Source organism: Pocillopora verrucosa, chromosome 9 (assembly GCF_036669915.1).
Source record: "Pocillopora verrucosa isolate sample1 chromosome 9, ASM3666991v2, whole genome shotgun sequence".
Classification (NCBI taxonomy): Eukaryota; Metazoa; Cnidaria; class Anthozoa; order Scleractinia; family Pocilloporidae; genus Pocillopora; species Pocillopora verrucosa.
The window spans coordinates 17,144,316-17,169,283 of NC_089320.1; the positions used below are offsets into that span (position 1 = coordinate 17,144,316).

At 38.7% G+C, this 24,968-nt stretch overlaps 1 protein-coding gene across 3 annotated transcripts in view; it reads right to left on the reverse strand.

Moving 5' to 3' along the window:
• The window catches only part of LOC131778215 (serine-protein kinase ATM), a 44,204-nt gene that overhangs the window by 11,311 nt on the left and 7,925 nt on the right, over positions 1 to 24,968 (reverse strand). For all 3 annotated transcript variants that reach the window (XR_010718722.1, XM_059094599.2, XM_066172053.1), the window contains exons 13-52: positions 24,376 to 24,574; positions 24,194 to 24,258; positions 23,373 to 23,579; positions 22,580 to 22,672; positions 21,847 to 21,934; positions 20,628 to 20,777; positions 20,228 to 20,392; positions 19,296 to 19,424; positions 19,019 to 19,117; positions 17,767 to 17,962; positions 17,522 to 17,661; positions 17,386 to 17,421; positions 16,838 to 16,920; positions 16,036 to 16,191; positions 15,806 to 15,878; positions 15,168 to 15,204; positions 14,851 to 15,071; positions 14,205 to 14,375; positions 13,374 to 13,534; positions 12,766 to 13,033; positions 12,448 to 12,554; positions 11,707 to 11,830; positions 11,006 to 11,329; positions 10,156 to 10,233; positions 9,497 to 9,649; positions 8,873 to 9,002; positions 8,361 to 8,549; positions 7,566 to 7,662; positions 6,892 to 7,039; positions 6,303 to 6,494; positions 5,610 to 5,799; positions 4,247 to 4,454; positions 3,589 to 3,833; positions 3,294 to 3,352; positions 3,104 to 3,187; positions 2,675 to 2,739; positions 2,276 to 2,383; positions 1,382 to 1,501; positions 805 to 1,042; positions 236 to 427 (exon numbers count right to left, since the gene is read on the reverse strand). Coding sequence is in view for 2 of the 3 variants with exons in the window: in XM_059094599.2 (XP_058950582.2) it covers positions 236 to 427; positions 805 to 1,042; positions 1,382 to 1,501; positions 2,276 to 2,383; positions 2,675 to 2,739; positions 3,104 to 3,187; positions 3,294 to 3,352; positions 3,589 to 3,833; positions 4,247 to 4,454; positions 5,610 to 5,799; positions 6,303 to 6,494; positions 6,892 to 7,039; positions 7,566 to 7,662; positions 8,361 to 8,549; positions 8,873 to 9,002; positions 9,497 to 9,649; positions 10,156 to 10,233; positions 11,006 to 11,329; positions 11,707 to 11,830; positions 12,448 to 12,554; positions 12,766 to 13,033; positions 13,374 to 13,534; positions 14,205 to 14,375; positions 14,851 to 15,071; positions 15,168 to 15,204; positions 15,806 to 15,878; positions 16,036 to 16,191; positions 16,838 to 16,920; positions 17,386 to 17,421; positions 17,522 to 17,661; positions 17,767 to 17,962; positions 19,019 to 19,117; positions 19,296 to 19,424; positions 20,228 to 20,392; positions 20,628 to 20,777; positions 21,847 to 21,934; positions 22,580 to 22,672; positions 23,373 to 23,579; positions 24,194 to 24,258; positions 24,376 to 24,574 (5,788 nt within the window). In the remaining variant the exon portion in view is untranslated. The remainder of the gene's footprint in view (positions 1 to 235; positions 428 to 804; positions 1,043 to 1,381; positions 1,502 to 2,275; positions 2,384 to 2,674; positions 2,740 to 3,103; positions 3,188 to 3,293; positions 3,353 to 3,588; positions 3,834 to 4,246; positions 4,455 to 5,609; positions 5,800 to 6,302; positions 6,495 to 6,891; positions 7,040 to 7,565; positions 7,663 to 8,360; positions 8,550 to 8,872; positions 9,003 to 9,496; positions 9,650 to 10,155; positions 10,234 to 11,005; positions 11,330 to 11,706; positions 11,831 to 12,447; positions 12,555 to 12,765; positions 13,034 to 13,373; positions 13,535 to 14,204; positions 14,376 to 14,850; positions 15,072 to 15,167; positions 15,205 to 15,805; positions 15,879 to 16,035; positions 16,192 to 16,837; positions 16,921 to 17,385; positions 17,422 to 17,521; positions 17,662 to 17,766; positions 17,963 to 19,018; positions 19,118 to 19,295; positions 19,425 to 20,227; positions 20,393 to 20,627; positions 20,778 to 21,846; positions 21,935 to 22,579; positions 22,673 to 23,372; positions 23,580 to 24,193; positions 24,259 to 24,375; positions 24,575 to 24,968) is intronic.

Consider the following 24,968-nt stretch of genomic DNA (forward strand, 5'->3'; position numbering starts at 1 on the left):
ATCACAAAAAAGAAACCGTTTTTCAATCTTAAGCCCACCATACTTTGTCTTGCTCATATCAAATATTTTGAAAAAGTACCGGAAGTACAGACGACATCCAATTTTCCGTGTATTTAAAAAATTGAACCTAACAGGGCATACATGTTAGGTTTCCTTAGTTAAATTAAATTGTATTTTAAATCGCCCACTGAACTCTTACACAACAGTCAACTCGAGTCCTGATTAGAATTCGTACCTTTTCTAGGTGCCTCGTAAGAGATTTCAACAGATACATAGCTGTGTCTTGTTCTCCTCTCGCCCAACGTAATTTCGCTTCTTCCATTTTCCATGACCATGCAACACCAAGGTCCTCCGCTCCAAGTCGACTTTGTAAGTCTGTGATGTCACTTTGCAACTGTCGAATTCGGAACAAAGCCTTCTCGGCCACCTGCAGCGATACACAAGGAAAATGTAAGTTGTGAGATTTTTGGCACAACTCTGACCAATTTGGTGTTTAAAAACTAAATGTTGTTGCCCAATTTGTTCAATCTGTACTGAAACGGTATTTGCGAGAGTGCACCGGTTTTCCGCAGGACACAGGTTTCATTGGATGGTCATTCTACTATAATTATTCTAACTTAGCCTAATTATCAAAACTAAAAAGTGCAGCGACGAGAATGAAGAAGATTATGTTAGTCGGCTGTGTACACCCCAAATAACCTTGCCCACTTTCATATCACAGGGTCTGCCGCTTAGCTAAGATCGTCCAGTCAGCCTAATTACGCTAAAATGCTCCATAAAATTCCACTAGGTATTATATAGTACCTGTGGATTGTGGGACCGTCGAGCGAGTCTTGCTTGCATTTCTAAGTGTGTGGCGAGATCCTTGTATGACCGACCCAGGCGCATCAGGCCGCCTGCATCATTTCTTTTGCCATATCTTAGTTTGACAACGGTATGGAGCATTGTGGTTCGGAGAGCAAGCGAAGGCTCTAAGAACTCAAAATCATTGTCCGGGAGTGGAAATCGCTCATTCCAGATATCAACCATGTTGTCTTCCGTGCTGAAATCAACAAGAGAAAACTTCAACTTCTGTTTAAACGAAGTCGTATCAGGTTTGTCCCACATTCATGCCACAGTTGCCTGATTTGATTTTTGTGATAGGAATGACATGGACTGCGGAAATTGAATCTTGAAATGTGTTAAACAATAAGATGCAAAACTAAAACCAATCACGACTTCGTCACTCACATTTTTCCGCGCTTCAAGCAGCCGACCTGTTTTTACTTTGGGTTCTCACTGGTTAATGATGATGTCAACCTTTATTCTAATTTGTTGCTGTGATCACTTTGGTTTGTGTTTTAAGGAAACTCAAAGGTAACCGGCTCTAAAGCTGACAAACCTGTTCATCATGTTTCCAAAATTCTCCAGTTCGACAATGCACTGCAACCGTGTCAGTGAGGGGTACACACTGCGCACGCTCTCTAGACTGACATGCGCGATATCATCCATGAGACGTACCCTAGAAATACATGGAAATGATTTGACCCTTCCTTGGCTTGATAACTGGCTTCAAGACCCTTCTCTATTATAGCGACCGAAATAAAAGTTTTATTCATGGGAAAAAGTTTCCACAGAGTAATAGGACCTCTAGTCCCTTGCGCAGTTATCCTTGAGGATGAATAAAGGGGCGTTATTTCTAAAGAAGCTGTAACGCTGCGTCAATGGGGGAGTATAAAAAGACAATTTTGGTTTTATCAACTAAGTTGATAATGTAAATTGCTCACTGTAAAGAGTTTCAAAGCTAACGTTTCGAGCGTTAGCCCTTCGTCGGCATGCGCTAGCCCTTCGCTCTGACGAAAGGCTAGCGCTTGGAACGTAAGCTTTTCAACTCTTTACAGTGGCCAATTTACACTATCAACTCAGTTGATAAAACCAAATTATCTTTTTCTTTAAGATGTCACGCAACGCTCCCCCAACAGCGGAATGTTACGTAGAATCTCAAAGAACCCCTGCGAATGAGGTTATAGAGCCCAGACCTTCTGATTTTGCATTCCGATACTCAGCAACTGAGTTACAGACAACTTGATTGTGAGCTAAGTTATATAAAGAAACCAGGCTTTCCTAAATTATTCCTGCGCGACATTGTGCATTGCGACAATACAGTTACAGGCTCGGGAAGGCGTAACTCTGGGAAATCGTAGTAAAATGAAAGTGAAACAAAAAAGAGAACAGCACGATAAACATGCCTATTTCGCTAACGTAAGGTATTACATTTATCTTAATAAATAATTACTTTGTATTTTCCAGGGTGCACTGGAATAGTTCCCATTCTTCATCTTGTAAGGCACACAAGCAACTGTATAAGGACTGATGAAATCCTTGAGGAGTGTCCGAGCCAACACTAAGAAAACAAAAAATTTTTTTTCACAACACGTTGCAGTAATACCAGCTAATTCAACGACATGAATTGGAAAATTGAAAGGGAAAGAGGGAGAGGAAAACCAGGTGAAAAGTGGACAGCTGACATCAAGGTTTGTTCAGGGATGTCTGTAGTGAAGTGTAAAAGGAGGAACCATTTTATTTCCTCCCACACCCTTAGCTCCTTTCCCTGTCCACACTTCGTGTGTATTTTGGCAAAGTTTACGGCAGGTAAGAAAAGGACATTTGATCTAGTATTTAAAAAATAACATACCTTGAGCTTGTGTCTAAATCCCATAAGCAGTTCTGCCAAGCAGACTCAAACTGCAACTCCGTAACCTGAGGGAAGAATAGCGCACAGGTGAACGAACAAGCTTGTGAATCCACAGAGGTGCTTATTTATCCAAGAAAAAATGATACTCTTAAAAAATTGTAGAGGTTGAAATGAAAGATCTGGTGAGCAGAAATATAATAATAACAGAAGGAAAGGATTTATGGAGGTCGAGGAGTAAAGGGAGAATGCGAACGAAGAGGAAGAAGAAGGAGAAAGGAAGAGACTAAAAAAAAGGCAACACATACATCCTCAAGCGAAAATTGCTATGGCCATCCTTTGATACCCTAAGAAACTTCAAGGCAATTTGGAGTACATTAATAATCACCCCCCAAACTGTTACAGGTCAACTGTGCGAAAAATTATTCATACCTCAGGTGTCGTTTGTGGATTTTCCACTGACAGACCTTTCAAATAAATTCTCATAACATGGTCAAGACCAAAGTTCTTCATCGACTGTTAAATGGAAAACAAAAATTATTAAATAATGGCTACAAATTTCTGAGAAAATAAATGTTAACTGCAGAAACATGACATTCAATGAAGCCATTTTAGCACTAACTTGCAATAACCCAGCTTGTGACAAGTCGGGGATGTTCTGCATTCGAAGGTCGCAAGCACCTTTAAAAAAGAAACAGAGGAAAAAATAGATACAGGAATGTTTAACCGAGAACCCAATTTGAAAGACTCCTGATTAGATTAAAAGTCAGGTCTGTAAAAACGACAGTCAGGATTTGAGTATCTCGGAAAAAATTATCCTAAATTTTAAAATTTTTCATTGTTCTTTTTTTATTTTTTGCTTTTGTCGTTGAGCATTTACACCACACAACACCATTAAAGTATCATGTTCTTCCTACCAAGGGCCTTTTCCCAGGCGTGCTCATGCATGTATGTCCTGACACGGGAGTCAATATCAGCCAGTCTCCCAGCCCCAACGCCATACATGCTGTCCGGTTCATCAATAGCCGCATACGCCTCAAGAATTAGGGTCTGGTAGCTGTTGCTTATGCTTTCATCGCTGCTCTGACTTGTAGAAGTTTCCATCTCCAGATTTTGACTGTTGGTTGGTAAAGAAATAGACACCAAAGAGTCGGGCTTTGATCTGCAAATCAAATCAATTTGATATATCCATCAGTAATTAGCAAAGAAATTATTGACGGCATTATGGTCAAAGAGTTTGCTAACAAGACTCTTTGTGCCAGCAAGTTCTTTGTTAGTTCTAATTCCCTATGAACCATATTGGCGTAAATCCTTATGTTACACTCTCTGGGATCAGACAGAGAGGAAGATTCCAATTAAAAAAAAACTTTGTAATTAAGCGGGCCGTACAGTGAAATACGACCGCTTTATTGACCAATTATAGCGCACCTACTAACTGAGGGATATTACGATGTAACACAATCACTTTTTCACGCGAAAGTCAAATTTGATCGCGTGACAACGACAACACAATCGTAACTTGAACACCTATTTTGTACTGTCATTATATTTTGTACATTAAAATCGGTTACTTACTTTTGAATATCAGCCCATATTTCAGTGTAAAGAAGGGCCGTAAAATATGCAGAACACCTCTGAGCTGCTGAGGCAACTTCCAAGTAATCTAAGTCCAGCCAGAAGTTATTGTCCCATAAAGTGCTTTGGCCTCGTCCCTTTTTCGGCAAGTTCTGGGTTCGAAGATACGTAACAACGGCCAGCATTGTGCGAATACTCTCTTTCTTAACTATAAAGTACAAAATTCAGATAATCAATAGTTAAAAAAAACGAACCACTTGGAAGTCAGCTGATCACGAACTTCAACAGATGGGTACTGATAAGAAGGTGTTGAGCGCAAAGCACAGGATGGAACAAGAAGGTTTGTTCTTATTTTCCATATTGGAGCGAAGGGCTTATGAAGACTTAGAAATCACTGAAGGGACGTAGAAGCAGGGCGTCGCATTTCGTGTACGTAGGAAGGACAGTGATATGGATAAATTGAATGAGATTGTGTGAGACACTGGCGGTAACTTGACGATTAGAGCACTAGACTCCGGAACAAAACATCCAGGTTCAGCGCTGCCCGAGGCCATTGCGTTCTGTTCTCTGGCACCTCACTTTCCTCTACACAGAGAAGTGTAACGATTTTTTTTTTCAAGTAAATAAATCTAGGTTGTCATACAAATGACATTCAAGTGAAGAAAGGACCCTCGCAGGGGAGCGGTAACTCAAGAATCTTCAGAGAAGAAGCCTGGAAAAAAAATTTAGCTTCGACGGGATTCAAACCCGTATCTCTCACACTTCAGAGAAGAATTGTAAAAGAAGTGAAGAGAGAAGTATTCCAAGGAGTACCAATGAGTACCAGGACAATGAAAGAGAGAGATGATGAATTGCTGGAGGTTACTTGCGATTGACCATTGTCCTGTCCAGAAGGATTAGCGATATTCCACGTTGCTTCACGTTATGGAAACAAAACTGATATATCTCACGGAAGCTATGCAGACTTGTATAAGATGTGCGTGAGATACGTTTCGTTGAAATAAGAAGATGGAGAAGCATCACAATAAAAACAAAGAAAAAATGCACCAACGCGATTTATTACAACAGTCATATTGCGGTCATTCATTGCAATATAAACTCTTGTCGTGGGATATAATCGTTTGCTTCATGTTGTAGTGTCTTCCAATAGGGATCGCGACGTTTCGACAACATACTTCGAGTCTTCCTCAGGTAATAAAGGAGACTGAGTAAATGTCACAAAATGAACAATTCACAGTTATGATTGGCTGATATGCTGTTGAAACTTTTCGATCCACATCGGAAATATAAACACCACAAAACTTTACTACATGATTTTCATTTCGAAATACAATCTATTCACTAACAAGAACGTTTATCTCACCTTCGCTTTTGCTTGAGGATGGCTGATTCGGAGGTAAAGGAGAGTTGGGTCTGCTTGGGACAACACTTGTTCCATTACAAAAGGTGAAGAAGTTTCTGAACTGTTCCGACAACGTCGTCCTGATGGCATCATCTCCACATTCCAGTATGTTGTGTATCAAGTAGGGAAAAACGTGTTCAGCAAACTCTACCTGTCAATAAATAAGGGCAGGTAAATAAAGGACCATTAGCAGTGGAAATAACTAGAGCCTGCCAAAATGTCTAAGATATCATCAAATTACAGGTGTAAATCTCTTGCGGGATACATTTGCTAAATGCGACCAATGTCCTCGAAAAGTTTGAAGGTGTAAGGTTTATTCCTTTTGTATTTAAAAGTTTACGATGTATAAGGGAAAGTTGTCAAGCTTCAACGCGCTTTCGCCTGTTTGTTTTTTGTTTTTTCATCCTCTTGGTGGATCACAAAGCTCATTAAGTCTGTTCCCTTACGAAATAGTTGCTTCCTGATTGTCCTCTTATTTGAATTTCGAAAGTTATCAGGGATTACCTTGATTTCACTTTGTTTTAATCGCATTTTCGCGCGCTACGGGCAGTTTGGCTCCGTGTGAAAACCAAAGCAAATGTCTCCTAAGGGGAGCCCATTTAAAATTATAACTATCTGACCACACGCCTAAAATGAACATGCCAACCAAATTACCTTTACGTCGCAAATGGGGGATAACACAATAAGAACTTCATCTTTGACAAATCCACTTTTGATCAAGGTACAGGCCAGTCTTGTTAGCCACTGTTCATGGCTGTACTCCCGGACTTCACTTCCGGGTGTCCATAACTCTGTAGCTTCAAGACTGCTATTAGATATTTCACAACTTATGTCCATGGCTGAAGACTGCAAGAAGCAATATTATACAAATTTAAAACCAACTTCACTGCGCGCTTCAACAAGAAGAATTCACCTCTTATTATTTCTTAGCAATGCAATACAAACGAGTAAAAGACAGATGGCAAAAACTTAAATTCTTGACGTAATCCGTTCGAGGTTCTAAATCTCTGAAAGTACAACTCGATTCAACGTTGAAACTAAACGTAAACAAGCTACCCATTTTTTTCATCAACCAAGAGATTCTATAGAATTTCTTATTAACTGCTGAAAACGTGATACGCGAGCACAGCAATATTAAAAAAACTGCCATCTATTAACAATTAAAGCTACTACTGGAAAAAAGATTCAGTTGTGTATATTTATACAAAAAAAAAGAAAGAAAAAGAAATAAGAAAATACTTGCTCTTTTTTTCTTAGATGGTTTGAATGGCTCCAGGTAGCACAAAAACTGTTGTTGCTTAGACTCCTCGAAAGACTTCAAGAGATCGGCACCAGAGGATGTGGAAAGGATTTTCTTTAAACACGAAGCGGCAGCTGTGACGACGCCAACCCTTCAAGATAATTTACGATAGCGAGCTGCTATTCACTTTAAGGGTTAATGACAAACGGTCATTAGAATTCTGAGGCGAATGGGCACAACTTGTTCCAAGAACGAGAGTTGGTATGCAAAGTAGGTATTGTTTTGTAAGTTCGAAATCATTCCCTTTTTTCATTCTAATTCGTTCTGGTTTAAGGTCAAAGAGTGTAAGAAAGAAAATAATTCACATTTGAAAAGAGGATCTTTTAATCAGAACTAAGCGCAATATGACGAACAAGACAGGAAAAATTGTCGTAGGTCATAAGGATGACTGTACTTTTAGCCTGATCTTGAACATACTCCATAAAAAAACCGAAAACACTCAACCTGAAGTAGAAAGAAGACAGCTGGCCCCACTTGGAGAGAGAGAGTGCTCCAATTTCATTTGTCAGCTTAAGTATGTACTACCATATTTTGGCGAAGAAGAATATTGAAAACAAACTGTCTTTGTTGGTGTTGTTGGTAAGTAATAACTGTAGTTTATATTATGTATCACTTACTTTTTGTCGATGAGGTATGAGTTTAAGAGTATGACTATAGCAGCATTTCTCTGATTCACAGAATCTCCACATTTGCTAGCCACAGACGAAAATGAATCTAAAAGAAAGGAAAAACATTACCATCATTCAAATGCACACATTTTCAGACCATTTATTTTAAGAATAAATCAAAGTGCAGCCTAAAGAAAGAATTAAAAAGAAGCGGTTCGCTTATGGTTAACACATTGGACTATGCACCAAGAGGCCTGGGTTCGAGCTCTAGCTGGGTTCGAGGAGTAAGTTTCTGATGAAACTTTAGTGCTGCGTCGGTGGGGGAGTATAACAAGATAATTTTGGTTTCATCAACTGAGTTGATATTGTTAATTGGCCGCCGTAAAGAGTTTCAAAGCTTACGTTTCGAGCGTAAGCCCTTCGTCAGAGCGAATGGAGGAATTCTGGGTTGTGTGTGTCTATATGCAGAAAATTGAGCTACGCTATTGGTGAAAAGATGATGACGAGAAAACAAGAATAAATTAGTTGAGTAAAAAACATTCCTTGATACCGTGGAGACTAAGAATTCCTATTTAAAGGGTAAATTTTTATTCAAGTCTAGCTGTAAGGAGAGGACGTAAACTGCCATGTGCTTCTTAGAATTATTAGGGAGATTAACGTGTCTGGCAACTGTTTTGGATGCGTCCTCGCCATTCCTTTCTATGTCGCGAAGGTGTTCTCGGAATCGGTCACCTAGCCGTCTTCCTATTTCACCAATGTATATCTTTTTACATTAGTGCACTGTATGAAAACTGCCAGCATTACCTGTTCTAGTTTTGGACCCCAACGAAACAGTAGAGAGTTCCACAGCTCCAATGTCACCCAAACAATTTGCTACTTCGCATAGTACAACTTTGGCCTGATCTTCATCACAAGTTGTCAGTGCAGAGCCCAAACTGATGAGCCCACGAACGAGGTCAGCAACAGGGCTAGCGGTTGACTCTCCACAAGCATCTGGACAAAGAAAATAACTTATAGTGGAAGTCATACGAAAAAGAAAAATTTTTGTTGTAGGATTTCATACCTTAGAGAAAATGCATAAAAACCCTGGAACAAGGACTCCAATCAATAAAAACTAGGTCCACATCAGAGGGAGCGGAGTGCTTTTAACTCGGCACCATTTCTGCTCACCCCTAACCCCCTTCAAAAAAATGTTAACTGTAACCTTACTCCTCGGGTAAGAAGCATTGACCACCCTCTGAACACGGCGACCACAGACAAATTGACGCCGGCAGCCTCCAAATGAACTTGGAATACTAGAGTAACAATACTGTTACCTTCTGTCCTGTTCATAAGCTCCGCAAGTTGGTTTTTGTTTTTAACGATTGAATTCCTTAGTAGCCGGAGTCCTTCCAGTCTGCTCACTGGTGACGAGCTTGGGTCAGCCAGCAAAAAGTGGGCAATTTCCTGTCAAAAATGCAAAGATAACATACAAGGATTAGTGTGCAAATTTAGCTCGACTATCAGGTTGTATTTCGTTGCAGAACATTTCACTGTTTCATTCTCCATCACCCTTGTTCCTTCTTGGATTACTATTACCTCTTAAGACTTTCACTCTTAGGAGTGACCACAGCCTTCTTCAAATCAAATGTCATTATCAAAAAATAATCAGCCAGTTTGTAAGTGATATGCGATCCCGCCAATTCCAAATTTGCAGGTATGATGAGGAGGGAGGGTGGGGGGTTCCGGATCCCCCTGACCCTCCCTTGGGGTCTGCTACTGGTCTTTCTTCATCAGCCGGTGAACTGAGATAAAAGATGGCTATATCATCAACACATTTGTAAAGAGGTTGGAACTATCATATCATGTCCTCGCGTATTAAAATACTGATAAGGAATGCCCTTCCTCAGCGGAAGCAGTTATGCCATAATCATAATAAGAACCCGATGATCCTTCCCTACCTCACTCAAACATGTTCGGCTTTTTCGTATTTGCTGATAGCTTTGGTTGATTCTTTGAAACTTCACTGTATCCGGAAATGGGTCGAGATCGGCTATTGCATCTTCTAACTTCTTTCTAGAGTCCACTAGCAAGAAATTAAGTAATTCCAAGGCCTGTAAATGAAAGAACGAATGCAGTATACTTAATAACACTTCCCTTTAATCCAAAGAGGAATGTTTTTAACGAACAATGTTCGGAGTGACTGTGAATGTTGTCCATGCACTCAGTAACAGGAAGTATGGTTTGTCTTTTAACAATTCTTTCTTCTAGAGACAGTAAATAATGTTCAGCGACCCTAACTGATACGTTGTGTCGATAAACGATGTCTTGGGAAGGCTATTGACGTCTATCAAGGGGCAAAGGTGTCTAACGACATTAATGATATCTAATAACGGTGATTTGATGTCTGGCGACATGAGATAATGCATAGAAGCGGGAAATGATGTTTAGTGACCAGCAAAAGAAAGAATATTTTTAAAATATGAACCAGCGATTAAAAGAGAAACAGAAGTGAGCAGAAGTAGGCCCGGGAAATTAAGCTGAACTGTAATTACGGACACGAAATTTTTAAAAGTTACAATAAATAACTATTATCTATTTAAATAGAAACATTAGATACCTTTTCGGCTCTTTCATCATCGCCCAAGGCATAAGGAGTCAACGTACTTGTTATGACATGAAGATGGCTTTTAAATTCCTTTGCAAGGTAAACAAAAAACTCAGGCTACATCACAAAGAGAAAGACGAATCTTCGAAATTCTCATACCTTTCTAAAGAAGGGAATGCCATAAGGAATAACTAGACAAAATAATAGGAAAAATGACGAGGTTTTCTACCAAGTAAGAGAATTTGTTGTGCCAGTTGGACGTATTGAAAATAGTAAGACACTCAAACTGAGCCCGATTAGTCTTCTATTAAGGAGCCGAGTGAAACACTCCTAACTCCAAACAAGAGAAGATCAGGCTATGAGAAGTGACCCTTTATGGCCTCACAATGATTAAGAGGGTGGTGCAAATTTTCTAGACCAATAATAGAGCGTAGAAAAACAAATCAGAGAAATCCTAGATCACTTTCGAAACTCAAAGAAAAATGCGCTAGAGGTGTAGTTACCGTTAATGAGTAAAGTGACTTAAGGGCTCCAAGTTCCCTTTCAAAAAGTCGCCCTTTGACGACCTTCAGCTGTAAAATGGTCGCCATAGAGAATAATTTGGTCGCCGAAAAAAAAAATTGTCATATCAATAAGAGGACACTTCGTGTTGCATTACCGGCGTTTGCAAGTTTGATAATTCGACCAAACAAATATAGATTTTTTTGGACTTTTTTTTCCTTCAAATTTGTTCGTCGCCATTTGGCGACTTTCGCCGAAATTTTAGTCGAAATTATATTTTTTACCCGCCATGGCGACCAAGACGGTTGCAACTTAGAGTGCTGGGCTATTTGAAATACCCTTTTTAGGCCCTTTGTCTTACCTGGCTACAACAATCTACGGCAGCTTTGGAAACATGGTACATCAGATTGCAGCATGGCGAAAACAAGTCTTCATCCACCACGAGACAAAGTTTTCGTCGTTTCGAACGTGTTCTTACTTGTGTTTCGTCACTGATAATTCGTAGGAGGGAGTATATCACGTCACGGATGAAGAATGCCCATGTGTTTCCCAAACCTTCAGGAAGATCTTTTAAAAGGAGGAGAACAAAAAGTCTGTACATGGACAGAACCCTTCTCTTTTCGTGAATAATGTGAGTTCCAGCAATCCGAGAGGTCAGGGACAAGAGAATCTTTTGGATACTATCCTGTTGAAAGAATAATACTGTAGCTATTCAAAGTCAATTTAGAAGTAATCTTCCTTGCAGGAAAGTACGACGCTGTGACCAAAATGAGAACATAACATCACACTTGAAAAAATAAAAAAGGAAAAATAAAAAAGAACAACTCTTATTAACGTTCAAACATAACAAAATTGACCTGTCTGAGGAGGTTTAGAAAATACTGCGTCTCAATTCCATAGTAAACTTCAATAAGCAAAACTATTGAATTTAAATCATTTCCGTCTTGCGTCAATCTTACATAGAAACTCATTCAATATCTCCCCAAAACTATGAAATCGGTCAACAACACCAGCACACTTCAAAGCACTTACAATAACTCAGGTAGTACGGTTATCACATACCTTGCTGTTACAAAGCACAGACACCAATGACTTTCCTCCAGAGTGACAACGTGTTAGAAAGTCAAACGTGGCCTTGATGGCATGTGACGTGAAGTGAGGAGGATCAGGTTCTGGGTCAGTGTCCCTGTTATCGACAAGTTCAGTAATGTTTATATATCTTTTAGGGAAAAGACATACCTTATTTAATTTAAAATGGTAATAGGACTGAGTAGAGTCCCAATTTGGTCTGTAATCATACGAATGATTAACAAAATCGGACGACCGCGGAGCGGGGGCCCGATTTGTTAATCACTAGTATGATTACAGACCAAATTGGGCGACACAAAGTCCTGTTACAATTTCCTCAAATGTGATTGGTGCATTTGCTACTTTATTTTTCACTAATCATTCTGAAAAGCTGTAATTTGACAGTGTAATCGGACACCTGTAGCCGGACAGTTGAAGCAGCCAATTATACGGAGTCCACTTAGCTAAATCCACCAATCACAGAATTGATCACAATAACCACTTACCATGAAAAAGAACTGGGAAATTTCTAGAACATAGGAATTTTATACTTTACACATTGTCTCTACCGGAGCTGTTTGTCCTAAATGTATTCGTTGTTTTTCGGAAATTGTAACGGTTGATTAAATGAAAACAGTCACTACACATATGACCCAGTGTGAGGGACGGCAGTGGTGAAAGAAAACCATAAAAAAGCATGAAAATAACCCAATTTATTTGACTTTGATTACTTACCTTGAAAACTGGGATATATCTGAGCCCTCTGAAGTTGGGTCATACATCCTCAACAAAAGGCCCACTATCTGTTCGTCAAACTTCTTCGCCAAAATCTTGTCAAACCCCTTGGAAAGACAGTTTGTATTTATTGTGTTATCGTCGATCTATCATCTTCATCGTTAATATTTGCTCAACATAAAAAAAACAACAACAACACCAACAACAGCAGCACAAACGACAAAAACAATTTGACTTTCAACACGAATCTATCAGGAGTCCATAGAATAATACTGATTCTAAAAATTAGATTTCATAAAAGCTATAAACTGTACTCACGTCTTGAGTAAGAATGCTGATGAGGAAAGCGTGGCTTTTTGTTGCCTGAGCAACCTGTTTTCCGTTGGAGTCCCTAAAGTCAGATGGGTCTGTTCTGCTTTGTGCAGCAAACCATGGCAACAGGAATGAGGTAATGTCGCAGAAGCTCTGTGTGATGTAATCACTGCAATCACCGCTTGGGTTGACTTGATTTGCAAACAGCGGAATGGACTGATGAACAGTATCAGGTCTCGAGATGAGATTAGCGAGAATGGCCGGATGCTGGTACCTTGGGTTAGAAATGATAATAAATTTTATACAATTGAAAAAGATTTCCTACACATGATCACCGTAATTAGTATATACCACACAGGTGAATCATACTTTTCCTGCGCGCTGATTGGATGGGTTAGAGGTGATTAACAAGTACCATTCACCTTCGAGCAGCCGATGAGACAAATCACGTGTCAACAATTTAATTTCCGACCTTTTTTTGGTACATTGACGGAATTAAACCATTTTCTTTTATTTCTGTGTGGTATATACCAAAACAATAATTCATCCACGTGTCGGTGAAAGTAGTGAAAACCGCTCTGAGTTGTAATGACTGAGAAGTTAATAAGACGTACTGGAAAAAATCTGCAATTGTCGCGTAGTCCATCATCTGGCAAGGGAAATCAGTGATCTTGAAGCCATTATTTAGCCATTTATCTATGATGAATTTCAGATGACTCTCCAAGTAGGCAGCTCTTGTAGAGTAACCCAACTCCAGCGCTAACTGAGTAAGGACCTGGTCGACATAAAACAGTAAATGCAAGAAGTCTGTCAAAAGGACGTTTTAAACATAAGAATACATAATCTTTTGACTTCCAAAACGACAACAATTTCATTCTGCAAACAGGCTACAAGTTTTCTAAACACTTAGTCAGCGGGTAAAGGGGACAAGGCGCCCTATAGCTAACGCTATCAATTCTTACGACGAATCATTCGGTAATCAGAGTTATAGACTGCGTTGCTGGCGGTCTGAGGTTTTCCTCTCCGCCCCCAAAACTGCAGACCGCCAGCAACGTAGGCTATCAGAGTTGGTGTTTGTCTCACCACAAAGATACACAACAAGAAAGGCCAACGTAACAGAATCCAAGACAAAATGTGCTCTAATGCCTGTCCATAGCCTTACAGGGATTTTATTTAGGGGAGGGGTTAAGGAGAAAACCTCGTACACGTTCCAGCGCTAACTGAGTAACGACCTGGTATGTCAGTAGAATGAAACAGCTCCTGTTGAGAGTGACTGAAGGAAGAGGCTCATCAGTTATACGCAAACAAAAGGAATGATCAAAAGGTTGCAGTGACATAAGGTTCCATTCCGTATGAATGGAATACAAGCTCATTTAGACTGTTGTCAAGCCAATCAGTGAACACAGCCATCCAGCTTACATCTCTCGTTTTAATTATAGTCCTACCTTTTTTACTAAATCCTCGTCCAAATACTGTTCCTTAACTGCTTGGAAGAGAAGTGCAACTGCTCTTTTCTCACAGATCGGGCTTACAAGAGCAATATGCCTTATGCAAGCCAACATAGAGCTTGACCTGTTGACTCCTTCATCTTCACTCTCATCATCACTGAGCGATGGCTAAATTGAATTCAAAAGAAAATCCGTGAGGCTACTATTAATTTTTCAGTGTATCGGGTTAGGTGACCCAACAAAGCACTAAAGAGTTCAGCAAGGCCTGGATTGAGGTCGAAGCAAAAGTTAAGCAGTCATGGAGAGCTTGTTGGGTCCAACAAAACACGGCTAGCATGATGGATCGTTTGCTCTTACGTGCAAAAGATAAACATGATAGAAGAGTGCTGGACTTGTGCGCAAGTTGTTCTTCAAAGGGTGGGTAACACTGCCAATTGGATAAAGGGCTAGCCAGCAAATAGATGTGAACATAACGTACTGCATTGTCAACCGGATAAGGTTTAACCCAGTGAATACGGGTATCCACCCTTCGAAAAGCCAGAATAGGAACGGTAAAATCTTCTCTTATTTGTCCATAATCTGTCAAGATTATGGAGTACCTAAAATTCATTCACAGTCACACAGCCTATCGCCACTCACTTACCACCACTGTTTCAGTTAGTGACCGTACCAGTATCCGCGAAATATTATCAAAACATTTGTACTGGTGATCACGAGGAGCAGGCACAGCACTATTTCCTGAAACGTGTCTTACAAACAACACACTGATCGCAGACGCCATGTGCATTCTCAGCGCATGGCTAGAGTCACCAAGTAGCCTTGGGAATTCTTCGCACAGCGAGAGAGATGAAGAATCCTGTCCAGCTGTAAAAGGGAAGTAACAAAAATTTAAGCTTAAAAAGAAAATCCTCATGACAATCTGTTGAGCTCGTTCTTCCAAATGATACCACCATCGCTTACCTTGCTTTAAACCACACCAACTTTCTTCAGGATCTACCTGTTAAAGAAAGCTTGGAATTTAATCACAAACTCTACAGGGACACCGGGCCATGAATTTTTGGTTGCTCCCAACGTAACAAAAAAAATTGGAACACCAGTGATGATCTTTTTTTTCTTTCATAAACAAAGTTTGTTAACTAGGGGAATAGAGGTCCATCTAATTTACACTTCTACCTGGTGAACCATTTGCTTTAACACTGTCTGTAGCAAAGCGAACACTACCTTACAAGACTTGTGATTACGAGTACTGATGGCCCACAGGAAGCACTGTAAGCAAATTTTGTCTCACGGGTACAATTTTTAAGGGACTCGTAACACACTGGCACGTGTCAATGGTGAATCAAAAGGATCGAGTTGCGTTTCAATTGTACGGTTTATGTGATGTCCCGCACTCTGTAGTACTATCACACCTGTCTTTGTGGCTCAAATCATCTCAATGCAACTTTTAAGAAATAAACATGTTAAATAAACATGTTAAATAAACATCCACCTCGTTTCATCATTATTGGTCGATTGTGGTCACGATTAACTTTTCCAAAACATTTAATTTGAAGATGTGTTAGATACAACTGTTTAAGCAAAATATTTCAATAAAGTACCTTTAGAAAAGCTTCCATGCACTTGGCAAGCTGAAACCTCACAAACGGTGAATACTGCGTATTCTTCAGGTTCCTACAGAACAATTAAAAAGATGAAAACAAGGTGCATAACTTTAATTCTTTACTACCTTTCTCCCGTGGAAAAATAAAGTAAATTTTTTTTTTCCTTTGGAACAAGGAAATGTATGCAAACTGCATTGACATACAAACAGAATCTTTTCTCATCTTACCAAAACGCATTTAAAATGTGTTTTGAAATCCCCCTGGAATCCTGTAAACTTGTGTCACAGATTTCTCCATTACTTAGATGGCGAGTAAGCTGCCTCAACAGATTAAGTCCCTGACTGCACACTTTCTGGTCCTTTCTATACTTGGACATAGCTTTTCTGAAATTTGAGATATAGAGATTATTCCATGGAAAGTGCCCACGAACGTTTTTATTCATGAGTTGCGATGCATCAAAAGAAGGAACGAATGAGCGCAGCGAACGAGTCAGTTTTTTGATGCATCACAACAAGTGAATAAAAATTGTCCAAGCACTTTCCATGGTGTGATGTTTTTATTTCATATGCACTGAGATGTTTTCTTTCTGACCGAGAAATTTTTAAGATTGTAGGCAAACGACTGTGAAAATACATCGTTCGTCCAATCAGAGACACAAACGATATTACCTCACAGTGTAAATCTCAGCATGTATGAAATAAAAAAGAGTATGATAATAAATCAAGTTTATAACAAAAAAGCCACATCCTAACGAACACCACCTCTCACTTAAATGACTAACTTGCATCAAATTAAAGCATCGTGCTCTCTACTGAGTACATGCGCTTGACTTAGATTAAAATAGCTAAATCCCATTCACAGTCGTCTGTTTTAAATAATGGAAGCCGCCTTCCACAAATGAAAAATTATCTAAACACATTTTACTGTGAGTGATCGATATAGAAACGTATATCATTCGTCTTCAAATTCTAGTCATGGCCACAAATCAATTTTCGTCCCTTCACCATACCTGAACTTCGGAACAAATACCTGAATACTTCCAAGAGAACTTTCACATGTGGACCCGGTAAGAGACTGCTGCTAGATGCCAAGGCAAAAGCTACATTGAAAAACTGTACAAAACAAAGCAACGTTCAGAAGTAATAGGTGAGCACAAAGAAGTCAGGTGGGTAAATTCGTTCACCGGGGTTCGTACCCTATTTCAGAAACAAATTTCAAGGACTTTTCCAAGACTTTCCAAGGACTCAGACTGATTTTCCAGGGCTCCAAATTTCACCTTAAACTGTAAAATCTCACGACTACCCAGGTTATTCCAGACCTGTACAAATCCTATTCACAAGTAAATTGTTGTCAGCTACGCGTAGCGCAGGATGTTATGAAACCTTCATGAAAATTTCGGAACAATGTTCCCTCCCCTAACCCAACAAAAATCAAGTAATAACAAGTTAGTATTAACGTTGGTTTAGGGGAGGAGTGGGAACGTTGTTGCTCAGATATTCACATTTATACGAATTTTCAACTTGTAGTGAGGAGAGCTACGTCATGCAGGTTTAACTGTGGTACACCTGAACACTTACCAGCTTAAGGTCTCCTTCATCTGATACATTTAAGTCCTAATTTGAGAGGAAGAATCAAATCAGGTGAGAATAAAGTCTAGAGGTAAAAAAATCGTAACAAGATGATCTAAGTTTTTAAGAAAATTGAGACTTTTACCTCTGAACCCAAGAATTCCACAACCTTTTCTTTAACATCTTTCATGAGAGTGTCAGCAGAGCATTCGGCCAACACGTCAAACCCATGCAGGGACCAGCAACACAACAACTTTGCACAACAGTTTCGCAACGTTGAAAGCACTGTGAAAATGTTTCAAGGGTGACATCATGATCAATATACAGAACCAGAACACTACAGAAATGACAAGGAAAGCTTAGTGACCAGAAAGATGACTGAAAACTAACCAGATTTGACACTTTTCTTCTGCGGCTGACTATGAGTTTTCTGTGTTGCTTTGTTCTCTTCACTGGAAGAAACTTCAGACTCAAAATCATCAAGACCATCTACCTCTTCGAGTGAAGTCACACTTAAGCTTTGGTTAACGAAACTCTTCGCTGTGACATCCAGTCGAGAACAATTATCCAGCACAGAATATCCCCACTAGGGAAATAGGTGGTAAAAAAGTATCAGTTAACCTTGGACGTATCAATTAACTCTTTCACTCCCAAAAGTGACCAAGACAGAATTTCTCCCTACAATATCAATACAATATCAAGCAGGCAGGCGATGAGAATAGAGAAGAATATCAATTATGGGATTATTAGTTGATCCAATACCAAATTCTCTGAACTAACATCATAAAAATTGTATGGCAGATATTAAGGAGAATTACTGATTAGATCTTGAGAGTCAAAGGGTTAAGAAAGTATTCTTAATTCTCCCTTCTAACAGTGTTAAATTTTATCACTAATCACAGTAACACCCCCTAATTAATAATTTTCACCATCTCCTTATTGGATGATGTTTTGAAATCGAGAGAAGGTAAATAGCAATACTTCTGGCCCGTTGTCCGAGGGGCGGTTAACGCTATCCACTGGATAATTCTTTTTCAATACCGATGCTAGGATCCCAGCTAACCAGGCTGGCTCGGTTGTCATGTAATCACGAAGTTGATTTTTGTTGCGGCAAACCAAGAAAAAATAATGGGACAAACAAAAGTGCCGAGATCTCGGAAAAACCGAACCAGCCGGCCCATGAAATCAGGCCCTTAGATTGCAAAGTAAAGAAAATTAAGAAAGATCCAAAAAAAGTTGGTGACATCACGGTGACTTCAAAACAGAACTGAATAGTATCGCCTCAATAGGTTGGCCATCGATCTATTCTTTCCATATAATTTTGGTTTTATCAACTCGAAACGTCAGCTTTCAAACTCTTTACAGTGGCCAATTTACATGATCAACTCAGTTGATAAAACCAAGATTATCTTGTTATATTCCCCTACCGACGCAGCACCAAAGTTTCTTTAGAAACTTACCCCTTTATTCTTTCCATAACTTATGATTTAACTAACAAACAATTGTTAGCAATGGATATATCCCTGTCTATTCCTTCAATGCCTTCTTTCTATCGTTCTGAACAGTCGTCAAGTTTACCTAGCTGTAACCAACGCTTTATATTTACTGCAATTCTCTCATAAAAAAAAGTTCAACTCTTTACCTCTCCATTATAAATAGCTAGTAGTTCCCTTAGAAGCGATTCAGGCGTCTTCTCTCGTAACACGATTCCAACAAATTTTTCGGGGGAGTTATCATCTGCCTGCAAGCACAAAGAGACGCACATTTACAAGGCATTGGCACCTATATGAATAAATCAATGTACACTATGTGGCCCTGATCGCAATTTTGGCGTAAATGGACTACTGAATGACAGAGATCGCAACATTAATCCCTGGAAAGAAGTTGTAAAGGAATAAAGATATATTACGTTTAGTTACCTGTAAAGTGGTGAACATCTTTTCTACTTCAGAGACTACACCCTCGCAGACTTCCATTCTAGCTAACAAATCCACCTCATTGAATCCTAAAATTGCCCTGACACCGTGGGCAACCTTCCTCAACAAATTCTGTAAAATTACAATAACAAAGTTTGTAAAATTAATTTTCATACCAGACAGTCTTATGGGTATGGTATGGTTACGACTGAAGGAATAGAAAAATTTGACTGTCCTCTTTCTGTGACCACAAAGTCTATTGTAACCTTGGGCAGCAATGTTTGAAAAGTTTATGGAACATCAAGTTTTATCCTTAACTGACACAATAGGTTTCGGCACGCCACTTCTCTTTTAGGTGCTGGATATTACAAAAATGCACCCTCAGTCACATTAAATGGTTCGTTTAATTTGGTACAGGAGTGGGAAGGGGAAGAATTCACGAATAGCTAATTATTATAGCCCTTGTTACCAAAATTTGTAAGCCTTTTTCCCATTTTGTGCACGAACCCACTTGCCACTAGGTTGTTTTATTGATGATATTTGGCCGTTTTTCCTTTCACTTTTGTTTGTTGAATATGAATATTCTTTTGAAAACCGACGTTGTGCACCTTTTTGGCTAACTATCATCTATCAACATTTCCAACGTTAGCCCTTCGTCTATCGCTCTAACGAGGGGCTAACGTTCGAAACGTGAGCGTTTAAACTCTTTGGGGTTGCCAATTTACGTTATCAACTCAGTTGTAATTCTAAATTACCCTGTTACACTCTCCCACCGACGGAGCACCACAATTTCTTTAGAAACTAACCCCTTTTATCATCTCATATCTAACTGGTATTTAATGTTCTGGCTAAATAATCAGGAAAGATACCAAATGACTTGCAATAGAAAATGCTGTCCATTGCTCTCCACAGCAAAAAAATATTCTTATACTTACCCCAAATTCTCTCATCACAGGCAGACTTCTAACTTCATCTTGGCTCAAGGAGTTGCTCTTCAACGAAAAAACCATCACTTGGGATACAAAACTGCAGAACCTGATGACTACTTCGACTTTTCCACCAAATGACACCAACCGGTCTTTGTACATACCCCCTGAAGACTTTAGTCATATATAGACAAATTCAAAAATTATCAAATGACTTTGACAAACTTTTTAACATTTTAAGACCAAACCATAGATACATTGTGAATAAAAACCTTTGTAACTTTAACATGCAAAACATCTGAGTCTCAAAACAACATTCAAATGCTCACACTTTACATCATTAGGTTACAACCTCATAATTCATTATTCAATGTCCAGTTCATCTGAAAGAAAAACAATGTTCTCATACCTTAAATTCTAGTGTTTTACTCAGGAAAGAAGCTGTGTTGGCGAGGCGATCGCACAATAGTGTGCAGAGAGAATCGACTTTTCTCTTGTACTTGGGTTGTCTTGCTAATTTCTTTTCCACAACGTCTCCACTTTGCCAATATCGATTTCCCTTTTGAGAAATGTACAGATAAAAACATGAATGAAAGCAAGGGCAGGGGTCTGAGTGAAAGGAAGTTTACAGCCTGTTTGTAAAGATGTACATTAAAAGGATGATCACAATTTCCTTAGCTTGACTAAGGTGAAAAAGATGCAGAAAGGCAATGACCCACTTGGAGCCATTTGCAAGGGCCTTCTATGACTTCTACGGCCCTTGGGAATTTTATGGCCCACTATCAAGCTGTTAAGATAATATTTGAACTTGGTGAATGAAATAAATATGCATTTTGACCAAGCATGAGGTCAACATGGCTGGATATTGGCTAAGGCCTTTTTTTTAATGGACCAAGACAAAGAAAAAAATAACGAGTTATTATTCAAACATCTTGACCAAATAAATTTGGACAGTAAGAGATTTATTATATAGCAAAAAGATGTCACTTTAATAAGAATTAAGATTCCCTTGTTTGTTTCCGAGTGCTGGAAGAAAAAGCAGGTTTTTTGTGGAAAAATAACCTCACGAAGCTTGTTTCTGTTTTTTACTTTCTTCTGCCGCTCTTTGCGACTTCATTGCTGACATTGTCCAAACATTACTTAGCGTGCAAGTGAGCTCCACTAAAAGTTTTTTCCTTGTGAGTGGGCAAGATGGGCAAGCAAATTAAATAGTAGAGGGCTAAGGTCTCAAAAAGGTAAATACTTAGATTAAGTCAAACTTATATGAAACCCGAAATAAACTTTGCTGCATATTAACCAAAGGCTTCCCGGGTTTGAATTGAGTTCACCCTGACATTTCTTCTTTTATCCATCCAAATTGTCAGGTAAATCTAATAAAATGCTAGTGGGCTGGGGTGGGAGGGGGGTGAGGCTTACCCTGCAAGGGACTGGTATTACATTACCTGGGGACACACAAAACACTGAGTTGTTTTATGCTACTGCAACTCAGCTAACCATGGGTCGGCATTAATCAGATTTTGACAGCTCAATTATTGATGATGATGCAATCAAACTGACGATGATGCAATCAAAACATTCCTTATAACTTCTAATACCTCATGTGAACTGAAATGATATTTCATTATTACCTCATCAAATGTGGATTGCAGATAGACCTCTTGCATCTGTTTGAGCATTCCCTCTGTATCTTGACCACATGAATTATGTGACTGATCTCTGAGTGAAATGAAACATTGAATAACACAGTTTCAACTTCAGTCAATGATGAACATGAGTTTTCAGGAAGTTACAACACTGTTCCATTTAGTCTTGATACCTCTCCTCAACTGGTAAGAATATTTCCATAAGTATTATATACTTAATCACTTGTGTTATTGATGATAAAACTTGCAAAACTATTGACAGATTATTCAAACATGTAACAGCTGTGCTTTTGTTTGTTGAATATCCAAAATGGACCTTCTCATTACAGTAAAAATTCAACAAACTAGTCTTACATGACTTTAAAGCATACTTGCTGACTATATGCAGTGGTTACACACTGCTGTACATACTCACAAACAGAGAACTTAAGCACAACTTTATGGCACATCTTTACACATCAACCCCCCATCCATTAGTGCAACACTGAGAATTTTTCAGTAACTGGCTGCCTGGTATATCATTTTCATATTTTGTAAGACACACCACATTATAAGAGAAAGATTGCATAAAAAAATTTTTTTGTTCATACAAATGTTAAAAACACCTATCATTGCCAACTGGACACTTCTTTGCACAAGAGCTCTGGCTGAAATTTTTCCTTAGTTCCCTTTAAAAAGAAAGTTTAACATAATTGAAAACCTACAAATTATTACTTACACAGATGGTACCAGCCTAGTAATCTCTATAGCAGTGGAGAATTTTTGAGTCAAGGATACCACAACACCAGCTGCCATCTGAATATCTGGAAGTCTTTTGTACAAAACAGGCAAAAATACAAGATTGAAATGATAGACCAGCCCAAAATAAAAGAAGAGGAAAATTGAAGAGTGCAGGAAAGAGTATGTCTTGATTGATTGATCACAAATTGGTTGAATTTCTGTCATACACAATTCTTAAAATGTAGAATTTGACAACATAATATTACAATTATGTTAACCCTTTATACCCTAAATATGCATATTCTCTATAATGTTCTCCTTACATTTCCTAAGGAGAAAATTATGGAGAATTTGTTGAACTATCGTGAGCTTCTTTGCTTGGTGATCATTTCCTTTTTCTCATGACCTTGATGTGTGACTTGTGGGTAATAGTGTAATGAGAAATTAGATGTTAGTCACTCTTCGGGGTTAAGGGTTAATATCATCAATTTGGGCATGAAGCTTAGTTCTTAATCATAGAAAATACATTGGGTAATTCTTCCTTCTCCACATTTTCATCTGAATCATTGATTGAAATAGATTTCCCTTTTTGCAGAGTCACCTTAGCTTTGATGTGAGGGAATAACCATAGCTCTAAAAAAAGGCCTTTTTTTCCCTCAAAGGATATTTACTTTTGGAGATATAGACTAGACCTACAAACTATTACCAGTAATATATATTATATTTATTGGAGTCACCACAATGGTACATATTGATAAGGGGAACTCGTTAATCAAAATGGTTCTAAGTACCTGCTAGCTGATTTACCAGACAATAAAGTCAAGACTTCATTATAACTATCACCGTCCTCATAAACAGGTAATAGCCAGTTGAAAAGATGACGACGTAAGTGATATGTGCCTTGATTTGGATCAGGAAGTCCTAGTGGTGAAGGAGGTTGGTAATTTTCTGGCAAAGAATACAGCTGCAAATAGGTGGCCAGGAATTCCAGAGATGATCTGTGCAAAACCAAAACAAACAGTCAATGTTTCATTGGCAGTTAGTAAAGAGAGATGTTGTACCTATAGCACAAGACAGTGCAAAAAAACTATTGATTAGAGATGTGAACTCCCTTGATACTTGAGATATTGGCTAGAGAATGCATCTTCACAAAGTCTAACATTACATAGTATCATGTTTAGTAAACCCTATCTAACAAATGGTGCTAACACCTTTTACAAGTTCTACTTTTTTCATCTGTAATAATAAACAAGAAATACACTTGAAAGCTTAATGCAGTGATGTGCTGTATCCACTGATGAATTCCTTAACATTTAAATTGTACCAAGTAACCATTGTTACTATTGAAGGTGGCTGGAAACAGTTTTCCAAGACAACTAGCAACTTTATTCAAAGCACTTCAAATCCAACTTTCCCTCTTTGTGGTCAACCAATTTCACACATGTTGTCTTATGGATTGAAGTTTGAAATAGAGGATGTGGCAATCGCTATTATCATAGTTAAGTTTTGGGGTAATCCCATTTGACAGTATCTGGGGATGGTCTTGGACATTTTAAAGTTAATTTTTTGAGCACCTTGAATACATATTTAAAACACCTCTCTACATTTCTACCTTGATGGGGAACCACTTCCTAATATGGCTCCAAACATCTCTGGATCTGGTGGATTACCATATTCCTGAAGATAAAATTGATGAGAAATCATAAAATATTCAACACTCCAAAAGGCAATATGTCTAATACCTTTGCTGGGTAAAAAGGGATTTTAATCTTCAAAACTAACAGAATAATATACCTTAAGCAAAATAGTAAGTAGAGAAAACCCAGAATCAGTAAGCTGCTTGATTCCAACAACACGTAATGTTGTTGCCCATATCTTCTTCAGGACTGGATGAATTGATTCAACAAGCCTGCAGTCCAACTGCAATCTTCGTTGTGAATAACACTGCACAAGACTCTTAACACATTGCAGTATGGATAGGATGGTCTCCTGTCTGAGAGTGATGAAACAAAGCATTAAAGAATTAGAACTGTTTCCAAATACCATATTAAGCAACAACTAAACAAATCCAAGAAAAACCTTACAGAAAACATAGCATCTGAGTAAGTCTCATTTGTAAAGTAGAGCATTGTCTTGTGTCCTATTTTTCCAGACCAAGGGGTGTTAAATCTCCCACCATTGCTTCATGTTGAAATAAAGTAAAGGAATGATTCTCACAAGTATGCTACAATCCAAGCAACTGCAGAAAAGAAGCCTGGAAAAATTCATGTTTCAATGGGATTTAACCCTTTAACATCCATGAGTGACCAAGACAAAATTTCTCCTCACGATATCCATACAATCTCAAGCAGACAAGTGATAAGAATAGAGAGAAATATCAATTAGGG